The 26,842-nt window shown below is 45.7% G+C and overlaps 1 protein-coding gene across 1 annotated transcript in view; it reads left to right on the top strand.

Annotated features, from left to right (window-relative positions):
* STPG2 (sperm tail PG-rich repeat containing 2) overlaps nt 1-26,842 on the top strand; it is a 2,646,564-nt gene that overhangs the window by 1,234,314 nt on the left and 1,385,408 nt on the right. The window contains exon 11 of the mRNA XM_069630546.1: nt 14,325-14,490. Coding sequence (XP_069486647.1) covers nt 14,325-14,490 — 166 coding nt within the window. The remainder of the gene's footprint in view (nt 1-14,324; nt 14,491-26,842) is intronic.

Raw genomic sequence — 26,842 nt, forward strand, 5'->3', positions numbered from 1 at the left:
TAAAGCTCCTCCGCAGCCATGCGCTTCCACTCCCGAACCTCCCCGAACAAATCCGGCAGACCCTCCCGAAAATCAAGCCCAAGTGCTGGAGGCAATTGCATCACTGCATTTATAGACTCCAGAATCGGAGAGTTGAAATCCGAGCTACAACTCATGCGCCAGGATGCCCGCAATCTGACAGAAAGAGTAACCTCCGCCGAATCAACCATAAAGGAGACGTCGGGAGACACGGTGGAGCTGAAGGCCAAGGTGCTGGACTTAGAACGGAAGGTGCTCACACTCGAGGCCAGGGCTGAGCAGGCCGAGGGCCGAGCCAGACGCGCCAACATCAGAATATTGGGGGTACCGGAGGGAATTGAAGGCCCGAACCCGACGGCCTACATAGAATCCTTGATACAGCAGGAGGTGGGCGCCGGAAAACTGACGCAAGGATTTTCGATTGAAAGGGCGCACAGATCGTTACAGAAGAGACCCCCGCCAGGCTCACACCCTCGCCCTATAATTGCCAAAGTCCTCAACTTCCAGGACAGAGAGACCATCCTCCAGCACTCTAGAGAGGAGGGCCCCATCGAACGTGGGAGCTCGAAGATTACGATCTACCCCGACTACACCCCGAAAGTCCAGCGGGAAAGGAACTCATTTGTCCCGATTAAGGCCCGACTCAGGCAACTGAACCTGAAGTATATGTTACTATAACCCTCCAGACTGAAAGTGATCCACAAGGGGAGGGCGATTTTCTTGGAATCCCCGGCAGCCGCAAACATGTGGCTAGAAGACAATAATTTAGCTGCAGATAATGACCCTCAACCTACTGAAAATTGTTGAACCATCCGAGCCTGAGACATCGAAGATACCCCGACTCATAAACCCCACTTGGATGTAACGTGAATGACTTAAGAGAAGGTAAAATCACCCAACAGCTAGCAATGATGATACGGCCCTCGCTCGGCCCACGCCGGGCACAGGGCCCCGCCTCCCACGAACAGCACAGGTCAGGCCCGCTGCCTGACCGACCCCCCTCGTGCCCGACACCCGGATGGGTCCTGACGGCGCGAGAGCGCCTGAGCACCAGCAAGACCCCGTTGTTGCTGGGCGCACCAGTTATAGTTTTGTTAATTGTTTTTGTTCACACCACAGTCTTCAGAATATCAGCGGAAAAGTAATATGGGGCCGGAGGCCCTTGGGAGAGGCGGAAGAGAAAACATCAGAACCTAGAGGGAAAGCCACACCACCAGGACACGGGGGCGGCAGGGAAGATGAAACCAAGACGCAGGCCCAATGGCACTCCAACTTAAGGTGATCACGTGGAACGTGAGGGGCATTGGCACCTCTCTGAGAAGGAACCGGATCCACTCCTACTTGCGTAGGAAAAAGGTGTCAATAGCGATGCTTCAGGAAACCCACCTCACAGAAGAAACCATGGCTAAATTATCTGATAGATGGGGAGGTATGGGGAAAGGAGCCCCATACTCCAAATTCGCCAGAGGAGTGTTCACGTGGGTGAGTCCGACTGTCCCCTTCCACCTGTTGGGCTACGAAGCAGATAAAGAGGGCAGATATCTAATATTATGGGGTACCATTGAATCCACGCCAATCTGCCTGGTGAACTCATACTTTCCGCAACATGGAATACCCTCACACCTCTCAATGCTCTGTGCCAAAATGATTCCTCGGAGAGAGGGCGCCTTCATATGGGGTGGCGACTTCAATTCCATCAGAAACGGCGCTGTGGACAGATCAGACCCCCCCCGTCTCTCGAACAGCCCTGCATCTAACGCGCTAAATACTGCAATAGAACAGCTCGACCTGGTGGACATTTGGAGGGAACAACATCGCACCGAGAGGTGCTACTCCTTTTACTCTGCCCTGCACAGTGTCCACACGAGGATAGACTACCTGTTCATAGATCGTGAGCTGGCTCAACAGGTGGATGACACACTCTACCTAGGCAGAACCATATCCGATCACTCACCACTGATCATGCAATGGACCCCGAGAGGTCCCAGACCGCCTATCCCCCTATGGAGAATGCCACCCGCAGCACTCACAGACCACGCATTCAGGGAGGAACCAGGCACCAAACTTGAGGAATACCTGGACATTAACACAGGCTCAGTTTCAAGCTGGAACACACTATGGGAGGCCATGAAGGTTGTGACAAGGGGTGAAGTAATATCAGGGGCTGGTGGTATCCGTAAGCTCCTGAGACTGGAACTGGAGGAACTGGAGAACAAGATCACCCACCTGGAATCCGGAATCAATACTAACCCGGACGCTGAAATAGAATTAAAGAGCACCCGGGAGGAGTGCCTTTTGGCCTGGAACAGACTGTCCAAATTTGACTACGCGACCTACACGGCCAGAGCTCACAAAGAAGCGGATAAGCCTGGTAGAATGTTGGCCTGGCTATGTAGGCGCGAGTTCCCGAGACATCTCCCAACCGAAATAATCGATGAGAGGGGGATAACTCACCGGACGCAGCTAGACATCAACTCACCTTCGCGGCCTTCTACTCCAGATTGTACGCCCACGACACCAAAATACCAGTGGACGACATAAAGGCCACACTGGCCGAAATTGAGCTCCCAAGACTTACGGAACCCCAAAGAGAGTCACTGGATGCGGAAATTACTATAGAGTACGTGACAGACGCGATTAAATCGCTGACCACCTGCAAAACCCCAGGAAGCGATGGGCTCCCGTCTGAATTTTACAAAGCCTACGAAGTAACCCTTGCCCCGACCCTCCACAAGGTGTACATGGAGGCATACGAAAACGGAAACTTACCCAACACCATGAAAGAGACGATTATCATCCCTATACTCAAACCCAACAAACCCGCTAATAACTGCGAATCATACCGCCCGATTGCCATGCTAAATTACGACTGCAAGATCCTGACGACAATCCTGGCCAAGAGGCTGGCGAGGGTGATTGGAACCTTGATTCATGAGGACCAGAATGGCTTTGTGCCAGGATGCAACACCACTGCGAACCTGAGGAGGCTCCAACACATCATGGCAGAGACCTATGATCGGGACGAGGACCTAGCGGTGCTCTCCTTGGATGCCATAAAGGCCTTCGATTCAATCTACTGGGAGTGGCTGATCGAAGTGTTAAAAGAATTCGGCTTTGGCGAGAGCTTTGTAAAGTGGGTCGAGGTACTGTATAACGCACCGACAGCGAGAGTGAAGACTGGCAGGATATTGTCCGAAGCTTGGCCGATACAGCGGGGCACGCGGCAGGGATGCCCGCTCTCCCCAATGCTATACATACTGGGCCTGGAGCCAGTGGCTGCTTATTTCAGGACACAACACTTCGACGCGGGCATTGGGCTGGGCAGTGATTACGCCATAATATCCATGTATGCAGACGACGTCCTCCTATATCTGAACAATCCCCAGCTCAATGCACAAGTCGCATTGGACATCCTCGACAACTATGCTCGATACTCTGGAATAACATTCAGCAAATTAAAGTCGTGTGCGTTTCCACTGGCCAGACTCAGGGGTCTGGATGCGCCCGACCTCCCAGATGTCGGGATACAATGGCAACCAGAGCAGTTCAAATACCTGGGAATCGAGGTGCGCCATACCCCAGCGCTCACGCACGATCACAACACTGAAAAAGCAGTAAGAGCCCTCTGTAAATCTATGAACTTCTGGTCGAAGTTACCACTGGCAGTTATGGGTAGAGCGGCAATAGTCAAGATGATAGTTCTCCCCCGTCTCTTATACCACTTCACGAATGTATGCTTCTACATCAGACCTCCTTTCTTCAAAAAATTGGACTCTTTGATCAAGGACTTTATATGGGGGTCGTCTAGACACAAGATCTCCCTACCCACACTCACGCTTCCATACAAAGAAGGTGGGATACAACTACCCGATTTGCAAAGGTATTACCTAGCCGCGCAGCTCAGCCACACAACCAAATGGCTCTCCGACGACCTCTCAGCGGAAGTAGGGCTCCTGCGACATCCGTCCCCCAAACTGTTTCCTAAAGAAATGCTTTGGAACCCGACGAAACAAACTTCTGGAGTCCCCATGATTGTCAACCTGGGCAGGCAGGTATGGGCCAGAATTGGCTTTCTTCGACAGCTGCAACACCCCTATAATCCCAATACTCCCATCCTGGTGGATGTGTGCAAAACTCAGGCGGACTTGGCGACAGCCAGGAGGTGGGAGAGAGCTGGAATTTATACATGGGGAGATCTGTTTGAAGACGGCAAGTTCAGAGAGCTTGAATCGCTACAGGCCAACGAAGGCATCTCGAACACCCAGTTCCTGTGGTACCACCGCCTCAAACGGACAGCAAAGGCGCAGTGGCCTGACTGGCCAGAAGAACCCCAACCGGACCCCCTCCTTCAGGAGATGTACGATCTAGCAGATGGTTGGAAACCGGTCTCCCGCTTGTACACCAAACTAAATGATAGATCCAACCCGAAAAGCGCGTCCCTGAGACAGAAATGGGAATCCGAACTAGGGATCGCGCTAACCGACAGTGAATGGGAGCGAATATTACTATACCCCAAGGAGGTGTCGAGGAACATTAGATTTAAACAGGTTCAATTGAATGTACTGTACCGGACATACATGACCCCACTCAGAGTTGCAACTTTCAACAAACATGCACCCCCGAACTGCCCCTGGTGCGGAAATGACAAAGCGGACATGGTCCATATGTTTTGGACTTGTACCAAAACAGCAAATTTCTGGTCCATGGTGGAACGTACCTGCACCGCAGCGGGACTTACAAGATATGAGTGGAATCCGAAGGAATGCTTATTGGGAGCTCACCCCAGGCCTAGCAAATACAAACACCTGGTCAAACTGATGGACCTAGCCTGCATCCTTGCAAAACGATCCATTGCAATGGCATGGAAATCCCCAAGGGGCCCAAGGCACGGACGTTGGCTTAGGGACCTGGAAAAGTGGACGGAGGCTGAAACTAGGGCCTGGCAGGATGGAACCCGCTCAAACGATGATGACTCCAACGACACCTTAGACTCATGGAAGGCCCTGGTGCGTGACATCCAGTTTGCCTCCGACCACAAACCCCCCTGAGCTTTCACCCTCACTAGAGACTTGCTTTTGACTTACCCCAGGAATGGTCAACCTGATGATCAAGCCCCCGTGAACTTGGGTGTGCCGCACATCAGCCCCTCCCCCGCCGCCACAATTACGAACAATATATTCGCCTATGAAGACTGTGGTAGTTAGTTAGTTAATTTGTTTTAGTTTGTTTGTTGTGTTACAGTTTGATGGTTGTGTTATATTCATATAAATGCCAATAAAATACTTAAAAAAAAAAAAAAAAATGTGTGGGCATGCCACCTTTTCAAGAGCTGGTAGGCAGCAAGAATTTAGGTTCAGGTGTCGCATTTTAAATACTGTAGAAAACGATGTAAGATGTTGGGAATCTAAATGTTTACAAATAAATCACAAAACAACAATATTCTATATTATAAATTCGGTTTTACATTTCTGTGTATTGTTGTTGAATGTTTTAATAGATGTTTGCAAACTTTGGGGTTAGAGAAGTTGGGGTTCGTTGTGTTGACTTTCGACCTTACTAAAAAGAGGAAATTATAACCACAACATAATCTAAAATAGACCACATAAAAACTCCTAAAAATTGTGTCACTTCCAGGAATCAGACTAGTTCCAGTAAGCATGAGTGGGTTGTTGTGTTTGGGGGAAGGAGGCAAGGAAGGAAAGCTTGTGTTATTTTGACCCAGTTAACCCAGCATGCCTATCTTCCAATAGGTCTAGTGAGACCGTCATGCCTAGATTGAGTTGGTATAGAATGACAAGACTTTGATAGTCCCAGAGAAAACATAATTCCTGAATTCCAATAGTCCCAGTTGGCACACCATGGTAGCAGTCCCACTATGTCAGTAAAACGTCAGGCCCAGATTCCGTTAGACCAAATTAACACATAGGACCTGATTCACAGAAGTGTCTTATAATGGCATTATCCCGTAGGAAAACGTTCTGTGAATCGGACCCAAAATGTCCCCATTCCACTGGGTTTACTGACTGCCTCTGGGACACTTTTCATTAGGGACAGTTAGAAAATCACCAATGCTTTGAAGCTTTCACTGTGACCCAAGGGACTACAATTAGCACATCTATCTCAGCCAGCCCTTCATTCACAGTGTTCAGTAACTCAGAGTTGCAAATCGTGCCCAAATTCCATTAGTCCAAAGAAGCACATCCATAAAGGTGAAAATGCTGGCATGTTAAAGCTGCTGATAAAAATGCCGCTGGCAGCATTCCCTTTCACTAACTCCCCCCGCCGCCCATACACATCAGGGAAACAGAAAGGGGATTGGACGGTATGCAGTGGGAGAGCTCAGGATCCTCCTGGGCTTAAACACCCCAGTAACATAAAACAAGGGGAATGCCAGTGGCACTGTTAATTTCAAAAGGCGTTTACATGCTGATATTATCATATAGAACTAATTACATATCATCACCAGATTTGTATTAGGTCCATATTCTCTGCAGGCTCCTTCCACAGCCCTTTTCTAGATAGTGTGGTGGGCTTTGGTGGAACCATTCCCCTGTCCACGGATTGGCTGCGTAGCCAGAGTGAACACCTAATTCCCCCCTCCCCTAATCTGACATAATTACACACGGCTGTATGCTTGGAATTGTGAACCGGGTACAGTGTAGGCCTTGGTGCATCGTCTCTCTAAGCTGCCTCATACTTGGGGCATGGACGGGCGGTAATCGATCTCGCTAACAGAGACACTTCTCAGTTATGCATAAATTAGCAACTGTTTAGCCATGTGTTCATGGAAGACTATTGAGCCAGGTCATGGTGGTGCGGGGGGTGGGGGGTAAGGGGCAGGGGAGTTAATCAATTTAGAAATAAATAGATTGGTTTCTTATATTGCGCTTCATGCCGGACTCCAGCCTTTGAGCTAAGTTCCAGGACTGGGTACCCATGCTGCTCAGTTTAGTCTTGTTTACTAAACCAGAGTGTTGCACCATAGCTATCCTTCCAGAAAATGGCCAAGCAGGCAAGTGATATGGTGTGAACTGGTGACCGAGCACACTTTGGCACTAGCTCCTTCATCCTCAGTCTACTGTGGGCTACCTCATGAACTAAACCTTGCTTTTCATTTTGGCTTACGTTTTGATCATTGCCTTGCTGGCATGTGAACCTATTCAAACATGGCTCCCCTGTCAGCGATTCCTCCTACCTGCCGTAAACGCATGGAGTCCACCAGTGTAGTCCGTGGGCGTTGTTTACGTTTTTTACATTCTATCGTAAATTTTTACTGAATCCCATTCATCTCCAACCTCATTCAATCGCTCCATGTGTTCATTAATCTTCAAGATGGTGGCACACACATCCCCATGGAATCTTCTGAAGTATGACAGGCATGTGCAGATCGGCAGTGCTTGGCTCTGTGTACTCCCGCAATGAGAATCCTCATGCCCCTCCGCCAATCCTTAACTCGTATGACTTGTAAATATCTGAATCCAGAAGGAAACCTCACATCATCATTTCTCAGTATCTCAAGTTCCTATGGATTACTGCTCCTGCGTGCTACATTTCTGGACCCCGGCACCTGCAGTGTGCTCCTGCTGGGTCAGCACCTTTGGAATTCCTATTGGCTAGAATGTTCCCTCTGTGCTTTGCCAGTGGGGACTGTCTCCAAGAGCAACCTTTCATCCTGGCAACTGCCACTATTTTGGACTCTTGCATTCTGTATTCCTAACGCTATCCATGCCAATTCAATGTACTGGCCTTAACTGAACTGCCACTGTCCAGAGACCCCTGATGTCAAGCCCTTGTCATCATCTGGGAACCGTTCAGGGGGAAATTTCTTCTTTCACCAGTCCGCTATCTTCTAGGCATTTTCTTCATAGTTAACGCAATTAAAAGCACAATCAGCTGTGACCACACCCGGAAGTGAAAAGAAGAATCGTTTCCTCTTACTGGAGTTAGGGGTTATGCATATCAATCAATCAATCAGGAAGACTTTATGCGGGCCAAAAAGCTAGAAAGGTTCATGGAAATAGAAAGCACATACATAAAAGTTCATGAAAAATAAAAAAAAACAACACTTTCAAATTTGATTTCATACAAAGAGCAAACGACACATTTCATATTGTTAAAATTTCCAAAAGACATACTCATACAACTCCCTATACAAAAACAACCAGGATACACATAAATACTATTCTACCAATGTCAGACACATAGAATAACGCTCTAGGATGTCAAATGGGGGGTGTATACTCACAGCCCCAAAGACTGCTACGCACAGCCCTCTATATGGTAAAGCGGACATCATTCATGAGAACAGGGATTATTGGGGTTTCAAGTTCATAATGACTGCTGCTCATCGCCCCGCAATCTTCTCCTATTAAAATGCAGAAGTATTCTCAAAGACTACTTTTCCTCCTAGGAATATATTGTAATCATGTTTGTATTACCTCTGACACTAATTATACAGGCGCGAGGCAGTAGAAGAATCATGGTTAAAATCAATATTCAAATGCGGGCCCATCATCATTCAGAAAGCGGCCTGCAGGGGTTCTGTAATGCAGTTGAAAGTGCTCGGAATGCTTGAGGGCATCGTATCTTCAAAGCTGACGTTAATATGCTGCTGATAGGACCCCAAGGAGCCAACAAATCCCACAATGCCACGTGCAAACGTAAAACACAGATTTAACAACCGGGAAGACACACCGCATCCCAACATTGAGCCATTACAGAGATAGAAACATTGTATAACCACCCCTTCCCTGGAGCGTCAAAAGTCTAAAAATTATAAATATATAGGACAGCAATTATTTCCAAACATGTTCTTATTTCAATGTCTGTGAACTGTGGCTTAATCCCACTTCCGGATCCTCATTTGAGTGCAGGGGGATAAATTGAGTAAATCTCACCTAAATGCAGGCCAGTTAGTCCGGACACCCGAAGAAGCCCTCTGATAGCAGACGCCATGTTTAGTGGAAGTTTGAGGATGTCATGGAGGCTCATGACAAATATCTGAGTAAAAAGGGTGTAGTATTGTAGTTATCTATCTGCACTGGGTGCACACAGTGCTGCTAGTAGAATACAGCTATGTCATATAGAATGTTATGGGACCTGAGGGTTCCAAGAGCTACAGTTGGGAACACAGGATGGGAGAACCATACTGAAAGGATGTCATCTATTTAGCTCCCTGCCTTTCTAACTAACTAGCCCTGTAACTAAGAAATAAACGTAGTCCTTTTATATACTCAAGTCTCCGGTGCCTTACCTGAATCCTGATGACTTCTTACCATCCTCCTAAACTAAAAAGGGCCCAAGCTTCCAATGACATTTTGGTAATCAAGGGTAACCCGAAAAGGAGGTGTTGTGTTTGAAAGGTATGTCCTGAGGCTCTCTGTAATGCACCGGCGGGAGGCTTCAATGCACCTGGGGCAAGCAGGTGTGCCCACTTCATCAAACTGTCACGGGAGCAGACTTCGTATTAACCTTCTGCAAAGCAAATTGAAGGATCTGTATGTGTCTCTGGGCAACAACCAGTTTTCAAAAGCCTTGACCTGATATTGGCAGTGGGCTTCATTTTGCCAGTACCTGGACAACAAGAGACAGAAGCCTTCTGACTTTGTGGGTGAAAGGACAGAATTCCTGATAGAGTGGCGCTATAGAGAAAAGAAAGTGCTTGTGTGAGCGATGCAGGAGATCAGAACTTGTGTTGTCCAAGTCAGAAGGGCCACATAGGGAGATGCATCCAAGGATAAGAAGAGCCAGGTGAGCAGAACCTGGACTGCCAAAAAGAACAACCAGAGACAGAGAGTGGGACAGGGAGGTGGCTTTGCCAGTGGAGCCAATGCTTAGTAGAAGCCATGATAAATGGTACGGCTAGGAAGAGAGGCCGGCTGATATCCTGGGCACAGCGATTGGCAGGGCCATACATAAAATCTAAGAAGCATTGTGAACGGCTGCATGCTGGGATCTATAGCCCAGACCCTGGTGGGATTTGCAAGTTTACAAGCCAAAGAAATGTCACACTCTGAGTCCTCTGACTCTTGGCTCACCTGTTTGATTCTTGACGTCTTCTTTGTTGTGTTCGCAGATTTCTCCTTCTTCCTAGAAGTTTGGGATTTGTATAGGAAGGGGCGTGTCTCCTCCATCACCAGTATGCAGGCAGGTAACGTATAGATATGAGTATGGGCTCCTGCCGAGGAAGGATACAAAAGCCTGAAGCGTTCAGTGTTCCAGGAAGGATTCCAGGAAATACCGGGTAACAATCCAGGAGAGAAGGCTACGAATCCAAGAAGTTATAAAAGAAACTCGAACCGCTCCGCCAGCGGTGATAGCGAGGAGCGGAACAGAACAGCACACCAGGAGGGAAGGGAAGGCTAACCGCAAGGAAGCCAAAGGATTAGTGAAAGCAGATAATGGATGGAATCAGAGTAACAACTTGCCGACACGAACAGCATGGACAAGCTTAGCGTTGAGACGCGCCGAGCCGCGGGTGCGTGTCTGTTTACAAGGAAGCAACATGCATTACTGGGAGACTAGACCGTGTTTCCCCGCAGCAACGGCCATTTTGGGGGTACAATGGATGCAATAGTGCAGTGTTTGAGGGACCATGTTGTCCAAAAGGGCCGGAAGCGGTGATTCATGACAAGAAAGAAGTCTTGCTAACCTTTCAAACCTATGTATGGGAGAGTAAATCTTACTAAAAAAGTGTGTGGTAGGGGAGACAATACATACAAGCATGTTCCCCAAGAAACCCAGAGGGCAATTGTGCTCCAGTACAGGTCTTTCCCAGAATGATGTTGTGAGGATGTGCCTTGCACACCAATTCAGGCATAGAGCAAGCCATGACCAAGACAAGGGCTACAACCAGGACAAGAACTCAGAGACACACCAAAGATGATGTCTTCATTTAAAAAGGGTGCTTGGAAACTATAAATACCCTTAGATTGTGGGTAACTGGAGTTGCATCCTCCATTCCCAGAGCTCCCCAAGATATAGCCCAAGCTGGGAGAATCCCTGACCCAGAGATGGTCTTGTAAGACTCATCAGAGGCGACCCTGTGGGGGTACTGATCTTCCAGGGTGCGGTGCTTAGAGGATACCAAGACGGCAGATAATGAGGTCATGTTTATTGATTGACCATGTCAACATCCACTAACTTACCAGGGTAATTTTTAATACACCCTGGTAGTGCACATGCGCCAGCAATTTATCTCCTGCAATGCATTCAACCAACCTGGTAAAAACCTTTCTAATTACTTTACAATTATGGTTGGTTGCTTTTCCTTCTTTTGATCCATTTTTATATTCTGAATGCTTTCTCTTCTATTTTTTCTTTTTCAATATTTCTACTGAATTTATGTTTAAAAGTTTTGTGTTTCCAAACAATTTTGAGCAAAAAAAGATGTGTTTGTCTTTGTATTAAATCAAACTTGCACTTTAAGGATTTTTCTTTGGCTTTATGTGACTTTTGCAGCATATTTGTTCTACTTTCAGAAATAATTAGAATTAATGACAAAGAATGATGATTGTCATGAGCGTGGGGCCTTTTTCGTTTGTTTTTAGAGGATACCAAAGACAAGGGCCAAGTAGGCCCTCGTTATTTGTGTTGACTTTCATTTCCCTGGATCATGCCTATAATGTATGTGTTTTCTGTTCCTACTTGTGAGAGGTCCCACAGAGCTCCCTAGTTTGGTGAAATGTTTTTACTATTGTGGCACACAAGTTAATGTAGGGGCTAAAATCCAGCCTGGCATGCTATTGAATGGCGCATTTGGATATGTTTTGTTAAGCACATCACTTAAACTGCTGTCATGGGTCATGCTCCAATAAAGCCTTTGCTTGAGCGTGAGATGAACACAGCCAAGTTATGTCACTTCCTGGATCCCTGGCATCCATTCCCTACCTGGTGCCTCAATTTGCCATGAAGAGTAGAATCATTTGGAAACAAAGCTCAGTATCTTGACGGGGCTGGAGACATGTTTAACAAATTGAATTTTAATTTTGGATGATAAATAATTCACTCAATTTAGCATTTGCGGCATCTGGCCATTGCGATTAGGAGACACGTGGTATTGCTATTGGAGCGATTTTTTTCATCACACGTGACAGCCTTTTATCTTATCATATATAGGACATCCTTTTACCCTGGTTGTTGTAGATTTGCATCTTCTAACTCTAATCCTTTAAGCTCTTTGCAGTACATGTTGCTCTTGCTTGCAGTATCCATTGTTTTTTGCCCCAGTATTAACTTGTCTTTTTCCAATTCCCAGTTTTTTCCACGACTTTCCAAATTATAGTTGTCTTAATCACAAACCTATCCTATCACTGGGCAGTCACAAAGGTGGAGCAGGTACTCTTTCACACTCACCGTTCTCCCCTTTTGTCTGCCATGTTCTTTTTAAAGTGCTGACAATGGGCAGAACTCCACCTCAGAGCTTCCATGCCAGAGTGGCCGGTTCATGGGCCACACCCCTCTCCTATAAAACCGGCTTACTGATGCATGTGTATAACAATATTAACATCTCTGCATACAGTTGTATTAGAATTGTCAATATTATGAAATCCTGCCTACGTTTTGCAAGATTATTTATTCCATTGAATGCTAAAACCTTCAATTTACACGATTTCCCACAATGGGACTTGTTACGAGTTCAGAGGTGTTGTAAAAAAAAATGGTGACAATTCCGTTCCAGCCACTTTTAGGGAAGTTATTACTGTGATACACAAACAAACGAGCCCAGGCTACCCCGCCCTTCCACGCCACATAGTTAGGTATCGAGTAGTATCACAATATCAATTCCCCCGTACATCTGATCGGTAATCAATGTGATTAGTGAAAACAAAATGTATTCACCATTAATATCCAGCAAAACATATATTCAAATGTGAACATGTCTAAAATAACATATGACAATCAATTAAATAACGCATCCCATACTTTGGGTATTGATCTTATGCAGACTGTCATATTATTTATATGCTCAGTAAACAACTGTAGTTAGTAACCATGTGGTCAAGTACACTTTACTGGTTATCCAGGTAAGTAATTACTGCCACTTTTACCGCACCGACCAATACTAAGTTTGACAATAAAGTGAAGGATTTACCTCCAGCAAGCTGCCGGAGGTACATCCACTGCTTCAAGACCAAACATTGGTGGAATTACCGCAGAGGAATTACCGCTCATGGAAATTCCAATAAAATCCCCAAGGAATACTATGGATTCCAAAAATGGTGGCTAACACAGGGTTACCACAACTCATCATCCTGCGGTAAATCTGCAGGACTTAAGGACGGTATGTTTCCGCCAAACTCACAAAGAGGCCCAATGTTTTGTCTGAAAATAAAGTAAGTCAGGGCCTGTTCTGTAACCATGTGCAGACTTTTGAGGTATTGCCTAACCCCAGGATTTCCTTTGTCAGATAATGCTAAAGTGCTGATGAGATCGGCTTCCATTTTTGAATAGTTGAATGTATGCAAAATGAATACAGTTTTTCACACTGTCATTTTCTAAAACAGGTTTCTGGAATACATGTTTGACATCTAATTGAATTGCGTGGATAATTTACAGGATTTGATGCGTGGGGGATTTTTAATACATTTCAACAGCTGTCCTAGTTGTATAAAGCTGAAACAGAGACAAGAGAACATTTTCAAATGATAGTGCCAAGAAATTAAAAAATACACATTTACATTGTCTGCTTTGGAATAAATGAATAATAACACCTGGGATGTTTTCTACGCCAGGATAAGAATCTGCAGGCCTTCCAGAAACACCTACACTTCCTGTTATTTGATTAGATTGCCTGGTTCGGATTTTTGTACTCGCCTTTTTTTCTGAATTGTCTCCTGTGTTGATGTACGCCCTGATGCCTGCGGGCTTTGGTGCTTGATACATTAATAAATAAGTAAATGTAAACATTTTTTGTCCTTATGGCATGTCAGATAACCCCCTTACAAAAGCGCCGGTGTGGGTACATCACCCAATAGTTTAGTTCCAGCATGACACACTGTGGTGATCAAGATAAGGCCAGAGATTGCCCCATCTCCAGCCCAGGCCCACCAATGTGATGCCCCTATGTTGCCACGGCGGGAAGAGAAGAAGGGGGCACCAAAGGAGGGCGCGATCACAGGTCCATCTGTACAGTGCATAGGGCTGCAAATACAGCGACATGCATCGCCCTTTGAGCCAACCTTTTCTGAGCCTACGTGGCATTTCTGTTTTTACATGTTGCATGTTTGAGTGATAGGCTGGAGCATTAGCCCCAACTGTATTGCACACTTGAGCTGATCTTGTGTCCTTACTTTATTGCCTTGCAGGAAGCGCCGCCACCTGGATCCTACGATGTTTGCGAATCCTTTGAGAAGTCCCAGGGTAAGCGCCAGTACAGGCCGCCCCGTACCACGCAGGCTAAAAGAAAGCATAACTCCTTCCTGGTTGCAGCGCCTCGCGGACTTAATCTTGCAGCTGATGCCAGTATCCCAGGTAAGGGCTCATTACCCTTAATGCCACTTCCGCGTAACATTGACATCATGGCCGGATGACTGGTACCAACGGTTGCTTGTTCAATGTTTGGAAACTTTTTTTCTGGAGGCATTCCGTACTGCGAACATGGGCGGCCATTTTTTATGATGGCCTCCCATGGTTATCGTTCTTCTAGGTTCTTGGATAATAATTTTCTCTGTGCATAAATTACGATTTACGATTAAGAATATATATTAAGCCTTTCATGATGCATGGCTGTTAATGTTGCAATGAACATCTACCACCAACGTATGTGAAGTAACTCAATGATCATTGGTTTAACTTTCCATTTCAACTGTAAGGTGACAACTGGAATCAACCCTCTTTGTCAGAGTGGCAAGGCAACTCCCGACCAGAGGTAGAACACTAATAAATTAAGCGCCCACCTCTGAAAAGAGTGCAAACTGGCACTTCACAAGTTCTAATTCTGGCAGGAACTTAATCCGAGGCTGATAAATTGAGTACTGTTAAACCGAGTAATATTAACACTTATCATAACAGCACTCAGAAGCACGAGGAATATGGAAAGAAGTACTATGTAAAACCTGATGTTATTTCTTGTACTGTACAGCAGGGTTTTTTTGTCTTCAAATGGCTGGCCTGATCATCAAGGTACTGTAAGGTGCACAATTCAGGCATCTAGAGACATGTGTTAGTAGTTAAATGTGTACATAATATAATGGGGAATTTCCAATCTGTTCCTAAAATGGATGGAGATCGGAAGCTAAAAATAACCAGGAGACAATTTCAAATTCCAAGAGCCCCATCGAGCAGAAAGTCGTTTTTAAATGTCTGTCGCATCGACATTTGGACGACTCCATATTGTCTGAATACCTTGCAAACTAAAAGGACAGCCTTGGGTTCTTGGTTTAGGATTTTACATTGCATTTCATGGCCCTCTGCATGGAAGCGTGCCCGAAAGGTCATTGAAGCACAGTTAATTTCTTATCCTGATAAGCTCTTTGTGTACACCACGTCTTGGTTTCTATTTTCTTCAAGAATCCTTTGAGAAAACCCTGACACCCAGTTGAAACACCTGCATATGCCACTCCATTTCGTTTGTCTTTTACGCCTTTAGCTTTCCATGAATGGCATACTGGCACCAGTATGTATCGGAAAGGGAGTTGAGGTCTATTATTGCTTTGAAATGTTAATGTCCCATTTGGGCCTCTCCCTTCCTCTCTCTGGGCCCCAAATGCCCATAGATGCCCACACCATATTGTTTTAAAGTTAAAAGAGCCAATGGGGGCAGAATATACCCTTATTGATTTATTATGTAATTTTTATTGTTCATAGCACAAATCTTTCCTGTAGGCAGCAGAGCGCTTTACAGAGTTCAGGAGAAGCCAGAGGCTTGTGTCGAGCTAGTGTTTTAGAGGCTTGTGTCGAGCTAGTGCTTTTATCAGTAACGCAGTACTGTTGGGGATTGTCAGGGTTTCAGTCTTGGGGGTAGAATGGATGAAAGATCCATGTCTTTACAATTTTGACAAACTGCATGGTGGAAGGGGCAGTACAATCCTCCAGGGGGAGTGAGTTCTAGAGGGATGGGGTTTAGTAGGAGAAAGGCCACTTTCTGGTCCTTTCATCACGGGTAAGTGTGGACTCTAACCTTTTGATGGTCGAGCTACGGGAGGTGCAAGAACCTCCTGAGATGCAGAGTTTGGCTGCCAGGTAAGATGGGGTTCCATTGGAGACTGCTTTGTATGCGATGCACACAGTTTTAAAGACAATACTTGCGGGGAGAGGGAGCCTATGCAGATCACGTAGGGTGTGGGTGATGTGGTTGAATCTGCAGGAACCCACGATAAGATGAGCTGCGCCCTGGTGGGCAGCTTTGAGGGGAGCCAGGTACGTGCTGGGAGCCTGGCAAGGAGGGCGTTACCCCTGCCAATGTGTGAGATGACCAGTGCCTGAACTACTGTACGGAAGTTAGCGGGAGGGGTGAAGGATTTGATTTGATTTGAAGTGTGGAGCTAGGCAGTTTTGGTGGTTTTGGGCTATCTTGGCTACATGTTTTTTGGAGGGAGAGACCGCTTTCGACAATGAAGCCTAGGGATTTGGCAGAGTTGGTCAGTTTAGGGGTGTATCTGTCTAGGTTCATGTTGTCGAGCCAGTTTTGGATGATCAGTTGTTTGGAGGGGGGCTGATGAGGGCAAACTCAGTTTTGGTGGGGTTGAATTTTATGTAGGCGGATGACATCCATGTCTGGCTGTCTTCCAAGCAGCAGAGGAGAAGCAAGATGTATTTAGGGCCAGTAACTTTAAGGTATAGCTGCACGTCATCAGTGTACTGGTGGATGGAGATGCTGGAGTCATACAAAGGTTGAAGATAATGGGTCAGAGGATGGCACCCTGCGATAAGCCACAAAATATTGGTAGGAGTTTGGACCTCAAATGCTCCATTTGGATGACTTCGAATCTGTTTGTGAGGTATGAGGAGAACCAGTCAAGGACTTTTCCTGTGAGGCCCATTCTGGTGGCGAGGGTCGAGATGAGCGTGGGATGGTCGACCTTGGCCAATGCTCCTGAAAGGTCAAGGAGGACGAGGAGGCAGGAGTCACCTCTGTCCATATGATGAAGTGCGTCATCTATCACCTGAATTGTGTCCCTTTCTGTGCTACATTTTCGGGCAGAACCCTGATTGGTCATCAAGGAGGAGGCCGAGTTGGTTCTTTTTTGGTCAGCAATTGACTGGCTAAAGCCGTTACGATGAGTTTTCCTTTAAAAAAGGAAGCTTGTGATGGATCTGTAGTTTGCTAGATCGTTAGGATTGAATGAGGGCTTTTTCAAGACATTGGGCCTCATTACGAGGTTGGAGGTAGCCATGGCGCTATTAGCGCTATTAGCGCCATGGCTGCCTCCAAAATCGTTCCGACTCCGGTCTGGTGGATGTAGCAAGTCCCCATTCACCAGAGCCATTCCCCATTCCCATTTGAGCCCCCATAGGGCTCAATGGGAAGGCGACAATAACGGTGCCACAAATTGTGGTACCTTTATTGACCCCGGTATCCCTTTACGGCTCCCGTCCTTAATGCCTGATAAAACCAGGCGTTAAGGAAGGACTCCCAAAGGGAATTCGTAGTAGGGCGGTAAGGGATTACTGGCACCAGTGCCCTTACCGGTGCCGGTAATCCCTTACCGCCCACCTCGTAATGAGACCCATTATGTTTTCCATATGCGCAAACAAATGCACTTCACCATATATTCACCTGAAGTGTGCCACACAGCTGCATCTGCTGACTCTTTGCTTAAGCTCATGACTTTTATGTCAGTCTGGGAAGATAGCACAGGGACAAAATGCTCATATTAAAATCAAGACTATGATGATCACCACTGGTTCGATACCCGGTCCTGTGCTTAGTGGCTGGAATGTGGCATGAAGTTTGATATAAGAAACTAGTAAAAAAAAAAATTAGGTTAATTCTGGAAAATTAAATATCAGTGGGCCTGACATGCTCAATAACATACCTATGGACTGGTGGAGTACGTCATCGGGAGAACGATTTTAGGGAGATGGGAAGGAAGTCATGCTGCTATCATTGCTCCACCACCACTTAGTTCAGCAGTAGTTTGCCAGCTCTACTTCTGTCAGTGGTTGCCTGTCCATCACGATCCACAACATCTGAATACACTTCTGATAACTGCTTGTGTAATAAAATAATGCAAAAGACCCAACATTGCCGTTCCCACAATAAGTCGTAGAATATCGAGCTGGAGGAGACATTGTTGGGTGCATTTTGCAGACATGGCAAAGAATGAAGGGAAGGAGAGAGGGTGCAAACACTCATCTAAACCAAATCTTTGAACTTAGGCTATTTGTTCTCAATTCTCAAAGGCAGTACTGCTTTTGAAATTGTTGTTTCTAATTTAATGATGACGGTTGATGAGTGATTTCTAGAACCTGAAGGAGTAATGAATTCTGAGTGACCGCTAGAGACAGTACATTACCCAGAACACCCAGCACCTCAGTTAACAATTCACCCTTAACTTTCCCTATGTACTGTTTATCCCGGGTCGTGGCCAAGAGACTCACTTGCAAACACCACTATGTGGTTATAATAATAATATTATCAATAATAATAATGATTATAATAATACAAATAATAATCATCTGCTGATTGAAATACAAACTTCCTATAGATATGCTTCTAACCAGTGTAATACCTGCTTTCAGTATTATTACCCACTTGTGGTATTCAATGTATCATACTTGAGAATAATGAATAACTGCTTTGTCCCATTCCAGAGAAAAGCACCTTGCACGCGCACTGTCCATTCATCTTTCCAGTCTGTTGTCTCAGAATCAAGGTTTCCCCGGAAACCTGTAAAGATGTCAATGGGCGGCGTCTTCCCTCCCTTTGTATCGCTATTCTACACGCACTGGTGTTTACCCTTGTTGATGAAAAGTTATCGAATTAGATACTATATTGACCTTTGAAGCTACACAGCTCCTTTCTTCATATCGATCAGCGTGTAACCCCGGATCAATGCTAAGTAGATCTTACGGTGCCTCATAACTTCAAAGGTATATTTTTAAACGTTTGAAGTGCAGAGGTCACCCTCCAGCAAACTAGTCAGGTAATATAGATCTGCTAAGACATGGAAGGAAGCTTCTGTAGGCTGGGGGTAGGGCTTAGCTACATATACAATATAACCAGACTAAAGCATTGCAGTAATAGCTACTCGTGCCGACAAAACTAAAAGATTACAAATGCAAGATACTCAAAAACATTATAAAATTATATAGGCCCATATTCTTAGAGGATGGGATATTAGCCGAACAAATCAGCATGTTGTAAATTAAATGGTGCACTGTCCTTTGTTAGTAGGATATAGTTATGAAGCATTCACACTGCCCTACAGCGACTCATAACTCCAATTTCATGACAGAACGTGTGCTTTTCAACATTATATTCGGATGACTCCAGGTGACACCCGTTTAACTCCCAGGAAGTTCCACAAACATGTCACAAACCACCACACAACACTACAGCCAGGGACTACAGATCAGAAACAGCCAAGTTGGTTTCCATGCAAAGTTTGAATTTCGACGACGTACATAGTCTCGCAAACATACAACAGGCCGGCGCACAATGCATGAGCCCAAGTATTTGAAAGATCCAACTCATTCCGGTCCGTCTCTGTGCACCCATTAAAAGAAAGTGGAAAAGCAAAGAACCCTCATTAACAGAGATGACAGCCAACATTCCCCAGCAAAACTGCACCATTCTGTCCTGAGCCAAAAGGTTATCTCTCTTAACCATTGCCCTCTACACCTCCAACGGACTCACATCCTCTTCTCCCTCCACCTTAAACTACTCACACACTTGCACATGACAGCATGCTGCCTCAAACACACCACATTATCAGAGCAAAGTCACTGCTCACTTCTCTGGAGCTATCACACATCCACACTCCAGCGCTGACTGTAAAGAAATGATCTTGGGATCGCCCTTCTGGCTGAAAAACATGTTCAACTGTCTATACCGCTACCCACCTAGAATCACAAACGCTCAGGACTCGGGTCCTTCCGGTCTACAGCCATCGACACCACAGGTCTGCATCTGCCATCCCCTCTATCCCAGTAGCAATCCTCCCTTTTTATCTAACAGAGTCATGCGCATCAAGACTGCCAAAATGGCAGTAGCATACTCTACAAGTCCACTTAACGTTACATCTCGTAACTTCAAATACCTAATCTCTGATAAATGCCAATGCTAATTGTATTGAAAGTTACCTCCCATAGCCAGAAAGGGGGTCTCGCAGTGATTTCCCTTGTGATAAGTGATGCACTGAGCTGCTCCCGCTCTGCACCCATAATATCCATGCTCGACGAGCCCACACCAATGTGTGCGTTATTCAATCTGCCAGCTGAGAATGTGAGTGACAGCGTTGATCACAAAATGATACAAAAAATCTCATGCACTGACAAATATCACAAACACCATTCCTTATTGAAAAAAAGGTTTAATGAACTAACACAGAGTAGCGTTACAATTTTCTGTAAAAAACCAAATCCTAACATACACTCAATTATGCTTGTGGTCGGGAAGGGGAAAACGACTGACCCATTGGACAGACCCATTGGACATCCAGATCAATCAGATTAGGATTCTAAATAATGGGGAAACAAAAGAGTCTCCAGTCCATTCAGTGCCTTCAACTAAACAAGATGAGGCTATCAATTACAACACTCACTTATAAGCTCAAATTACAAGATTTGAGGTACCTCCTGGCCTCCAACCTTCCCCTGGAGCCCCAGATACATTTTCTGTATAATTGGGCTTTAACACAAGGTCTGCCATTGTCACCTTAAAGACAATCTTCTAGCCGAAGTCCCCAGACAATGGATTCACAGACTACTAAAAGTGTAGAATTCTACAGCAAAAATAACAAATAAAAACTAATAGTGCCCCTCTAACCGCTCCACCAATTTGGATGGTGTCAGGTCAATGCAAGAATCTAATGCAAGCGAAAACACTAGCACACACAATTAATCTCTGAGTTAAGCAAAAACCTGCCCTGTACTATCTCTCAAGCTATATAAGATGAGCATCAGCGACTCTCCCGCATCCCCATTAGCTTTAGAGTTCCTTCTTGGGAAACATATTTACTTAAAAATTATTGTAATTGTGAACCATGATTGGCATATCCTCTGTTACACTTAAAATATACTCTGTCACTTTTGTGACTGAATGAGCCTTCACATTCCCTCCTCCACACTGAATATAATATTCCTTGTTATGCTAAAATGAGCTCTAAACACCTTGTGCCGCTCTCTGCACAACCTCATACTCTCAGCGCACCCTTGGTCAGGATCTGCGTGCCCTCATTCAGGTTGCTAAGTCTCTCTACACGATTTCCACAACCTTAACCATAATCTGGACACCATAATCCAAGCAGTGAACACCCTCAGTCACGTGTCAGAACCCCGAAACGCCTAATGTGATGTATTGACTGTGCTTATCGCGTTTATGCCATGTAATATGATGGAAATGTTGACAGATGAATACATGGATGTTACTGGATTGTTCTGAAGACAATTGTGTTTTCTTGAATTAAATGTTTTTCTTTGTATAAACCCATTAAGAAGGTGAACATGTAAATTAGTGAATGTTGTAATTCATTGAGTTTTGGCTTGATGTCCATGTGTTATAAATATATTTATACAAATATTCAGTTAAAACAGTGTGTATCTGATAGTATTATCAGTTTATTTAAACAGTCAATTTATACCTTAGTTGACTTTTATTGAATAAGTGTTTATTACTTTTGAGAAGGGAATAAATCCCTCGTTTAGACTGATCAGGTTCTCACCTCAGTGACTTCTGAGGCGAATACAGTATACTGTTCTTAGCTCTTTTGTTTCAGTAGCAAAAGTCTTTGCCTGGAGCACCAGAAACAATCTGAAATATCTTTATTTGATCGATTTAGACATTATGAATGGAAGTATACAGTTGTGCACCGATATCCAGAATCCGTTGTGGCAAAGAGCCACATTGTTTCTGAGTTTTTGAGGTCAAAGGGGGTTAGAATGGAAGGCCTGCTGGGGGAAGGAAACTGGACACACGGGAAGAGATGTTCATGCAAGCGTAAAACGAATGTATTCCTACGGAATCTGCTTTGGGTTTGCACCTGCTTGAAACCAGGCGATTCCCATAGGAATCAATCAGAGAACGGCGATTGCAAAAAAGTAATTTGCAGACAGTGTTTTACTTGTTTACGAGACAGAGAGGAAAATGGCCTCCCTATTACTCTTTCCTTGTCCCTCCGCCCTGTGAACATCTTAAATGGCATGCATCGGACCCACAGCAAATGTTGGTGGTCCCCTGCATGCAGTTCATGTTTCTTATAAAATTAGGCTGAATTCTTCTTTTTTTGAGCTTTTGTCCTTATGACTATTTGTTTTTAAATTTTAATTTGCAAACATCAGCGAGCAAAACGTAGAAGCTAAAGCATGTCATCAGGCATTATGAAAACAATAGATATATCAAAACTAAAATAACTGTCAATGCTGGTGGCCTTGCTGCACTTGGCTCTGTAAGAAAGAAGGGGAGTGGGGTTCATTAGTGGAACAGTGGGAAGGCAGATGCAAAACCTGTGGTGTTGATGGCTGCAGGTCAGAAGTACCCATTCCTGGGTGCCAATCTCCTTTCTATGGGCTTGGCAGAGCAAACCTGGGAGTATGTTATCTTTAGGGAAGAGCCCAAGATCTGATAGACTACAGTGCTATGGGTCTGGTTAGCCTCTGATGTGGGGGCAGTGTGATAGGGCTAAAGAGGAGAGCTTAGTCGGGCTCAGTTGGTGTTGACACATGTTGACACATGCTATCAGCTGGGCCTGTAGTGACCGTCTGAATGGGGTTTGTGTATATAGTGTAAAGTGGTAGGAAACCTTAGAGGGGAGAGTGTTAGGGGAGCAGGGGAGTAGGTCTTACAAGGAAAAACAATCTGCAACCCTCCACTCCCACCACTTGCACAGAGATCCCATTTCACAAGCTCACTCTGCCCTTGCCTCTCTCTCCCGCTCTCATTCTCTCTTTCTATCTCACTCTCATCGACATATTATATCCCATGTGCAACAAAACAAGCATCTTCAAAGTGTAAAGGGCAGTCTGTAAACTCCAGTCAATTTCCATAATCTTCAGCAAAGAGTTATGGGAGGCAAAAGCCTTTGGTTTAGAGACAGAGCAGCTTGAAATTTGAGGCCAGACCCAACAATGTGCCTTGATTAGCACGTTGGTCATCATATGGAAATATGCCTTAAAGCTTATTCTACCATGCTCATGTTCTGTGCTCAGTGGCCTGCTGGGACCTCTGTCCATCTGGGAAAGGCCTGTCTTGCGCAGAACAAGAAGGTGTTTGTCAGATGTTCATCAGGCATTGGTCACGGCAAGGGCGAGAATCCCTGCTCTTTTTGTCGCCTGGAGGTCTACCCTGCTGTCTCCCTCAAGCCCCAAACTCTTCTTACATAATCCAAAATGAAATTAGCCCTCCACTGCCCCCGACAGACACAAACTCACCAGGTTTTGACGTGGCACCATGCCTTCAGTATCAGAGTGATGCCGCAGCCCTGCAGGGAATTATTCTTCATGAAACGCAGAGCAGAAAGGATGGAGTGTGGATCTTCAAAGATATGCAGCAATAAGGGCTATTGTGACCTATCTTAGTGAAATATGCACGTGGTTGCTGGTAGCTCATCATACGTTGGTGTTGGGAGCCTGCTGCTGGAACTAATGCATGAAAGTTGGGTGGACAGCACAACTTTGTGCCACTGTCCAGCCCCATCTGAAATGCTCAGGTCTCCTTTGAGAAGAAGGTGACCTGCACATTTCAGCAGTGAGCCGAATTAAAAAGTGCATTCCCTGTGTTTGTTTTCACTTGCGCTTAATTCTGAGAATCCGCTTAACTGACTTCAAGTTAAACAGTTCTTCCAAATACTCACTGCATTCCTTCTGTGATCCCATTTCAGAGCAGTGACACAGGATCGCATTCCATGAACATGTGCTTGCAGCCTGCTCAGGGGATCTACGTGACCCGACCGTGGCTGATTTTGCCGCGGCCGGAACGTTCGCCTGAGAAAGGTGCAAAGCCACCAAAAGTTCTCACCTTTCTCATGCAAACACACGTACATACCCACACCCCCACCCACACCCACAACACACCCATGACACACCCCCACCTACACCCTCAACACACCCCCACCAACACCCTCAACATAAACAAACCCCACTTATCTTTTTCTTCACGCTGAGTCTCTGCGGCACTGGTTCCCTTTCACTTCCATGATTGGGAATCGGCACCGCAGGGTCCTTTTTTTTACGGGGGCTTCAGGGGTTTCCCCCGCAACCCCCGCTCACTATACTTTAAAGTACAGTGAGCGGGGGTTGCGGGGGAAGCCCCCACAGCCCCTGTTTTTTTTTGCATGTATGCCGCGGGGGTGTCCTCCGCAACACCCTGCTCACAATACCACACAGTATAGTGAGAGGGGTGTTGCAGGGAACATCCCACACAGCCCTTTTTTACTTACCTGCAATGCTACCACCAAAGGTGCAAACTTTTGGTGTTTGAACCTTTGACGTTTTGTTCATGCAACCATTTAGATACGGTCTTTTTGTACAATACCTGCTCAGGTACTTGTCACCTCCAGCATCTGCCATTTTACAAGAGGTGGACGATGAGCATCTTGAGAGTCCAACGAGTGCAAAACATTCCTCCCTGCCACCGTAAATTGTGTCTTCGTTGAGGGGCTGCCCAAAGCCTTATGCCAGTTGGCTGCCGATATTCCTGTGTGCAGCTCAGGTTCCCTGCTACCTCAGAGCTTTTCAGTTTGGTGAGGATAGTTCCCCATGAACTGAGTGTGGAGTGCTGCTGTACGTGCATGCTGGGTGGAGCACAAGCATCAGGGTCTCATCTTTTATTTGTCCCTCACTATGATGCTCACACCACTGGACTCTAATGTGCCTCCACTGTGGCCTGTTAATCCTACCCATGCACCCAGAAGCTTTGTGGATTCCACAGGAACTGGTTACACTACTTGAAAATAGGCTACATCCCCTTTAGGGAGCTTTAAGGCTGCTGGTACCTTTTCACTTTTCGCCAGGTAGTTAAGTCAGTTTCCATTCCGAGAAATTATCTTAAAAGCGAACAACATAGTATCCAATCCAAAGTCCCGTAAACTATAGAGAGCACAAATAAACCAGAATTACAAGGCCAACCCTATTAGCTATGAAATGAAAATAACAAAAATGCAATCCTTCAGGGAATTGATATCCTCAGTGGACCATTTCCAGAGTGTAGGAAGCTGAGCAGATGCCAATTTCCTCTCTCCCAATCTTTTGCGTGTAGTGGAGTGTCCTGCCCAAAAACGATTGCGCTTCGGATAAACAACACCCTTCCACTCCACATTATCAGATCCTGCAAACAGGGGTGGAGTGGCCTATAGTGAACTCTGGACATTTCCCGCTAGGCATCTGCACCCTGAGAATCTTTTGTGTGGTATTCCCACATTTTCCCATGGGAAAAGGTTGGCCTAGTTGAAAAAGTGGTATATGGGACCACTTTGAGAATTATTTCCATGGCCCCATTTGGTTCCCAATACACCCCTGCCTGCAAAACCAAATAGACTGCACAGTCCCTCCAAATGTGCATCCCTGTCCCCCCATATGTACACACCTTCCATGCTCCCAATAATACTGCCTGTCCAAACACACTCCAGCCTAATAAGTATTTATAAGCTTCACATCTAGTCACATGGTGTTATAAGCATGGTGAGAGGGTGGCTGGCACCTGACCATTAAACAAATGCCGGCGGCCTAAAGCAAGCCAAGCAAAGCACACAGGGATAAACTGCATGTAATGATGCAGTAGATGCGCACAGACTTTTAGCATAGGTGTAATGAATGGCAGATAACACAAGGCAAACTGCTACTATCACATCATTACACATGGTTCCTTGTAAAATAATCCAGAGCTTGGATAGCTACCCTGACAGCCCCTTGATTAGTCTGTAGGCTAATCTATGAGGTCTACTGCTAAATTTGAGTAGTTTGCGGCCTCACCTCTGCACCAGCGGTCCGCCATGACTGTTGCACTAGACGCTGACTCCAAACTTGGAAGCACCACATCTAGTGAATTACACTGTTCCTGACGAGACCACAAGGGCACCGTCGACTGAAGCTCAAGTGGTGAGTCACCACTTTTAAATAATCATAACTGCTGAACCCATATGCATGCATTAGTAATGGCCGAACCCCAAACCCTCAACCATAATGATAGGCTCACAACTTGTTTCAAGTGTTGGCAATAAAAGGCCGTAGGATTTTATTGTACAGATATGGGTTATGACAATAACAATATCACATATCATGATGGTATCATACTTTTGGGCACCGGGTCCTGAGGTTACCCCCTCGGACCCATGCTGCCTTCTTGTGTCCCACGACTTGTTGTGGGCACCGTACAGTGCCTTGTACTTCCTTTTGCTCTTCTCCCCTTTTTGTAGGGTGGGTGGGTTCTGTGGTAAAGAAGCAAGAAGATTTGGAAGACACTGAGTAAACAGTGAACCTCCTGTTTGCTTGGGTCCCCGTTCAGGGTCCACAAACAGATTGTCTTTACTCTGAGCATGCTGCTCTCATTTATAGGACCCAGGGAGGCCCTGGGTCTTTGTTGTGTATGTGTTGGGGGCTGCTGTTGTCACAGCCCCCGGCCGGATAGCCAACTGTCTGACCCCCTGGTGGGGGCAGATCTTTGAACCTGGGCCCTGCCTGATGGTTGTTTTCCTTATGGCGCTTAGCACCTTGCTGTTTGGAGGAA

The sequence above is a fragment of the Ambystoma mexicanum genome, chromosome 6q (assembly GCF_040938575.1).
Source record: "Ambystoma mexicanum isolate Mex_15411 chromosome 6q, UKY_AmexF1_1, whole genome shotgun sequence".
NCBI classification, from domain to species: domain Eukaryota; kingdom Metazoa; phylum Chordata; class Amphibia; order Caudata; family Ambystomatidae; genus Ambystoma; species Ambystoma mexicanum.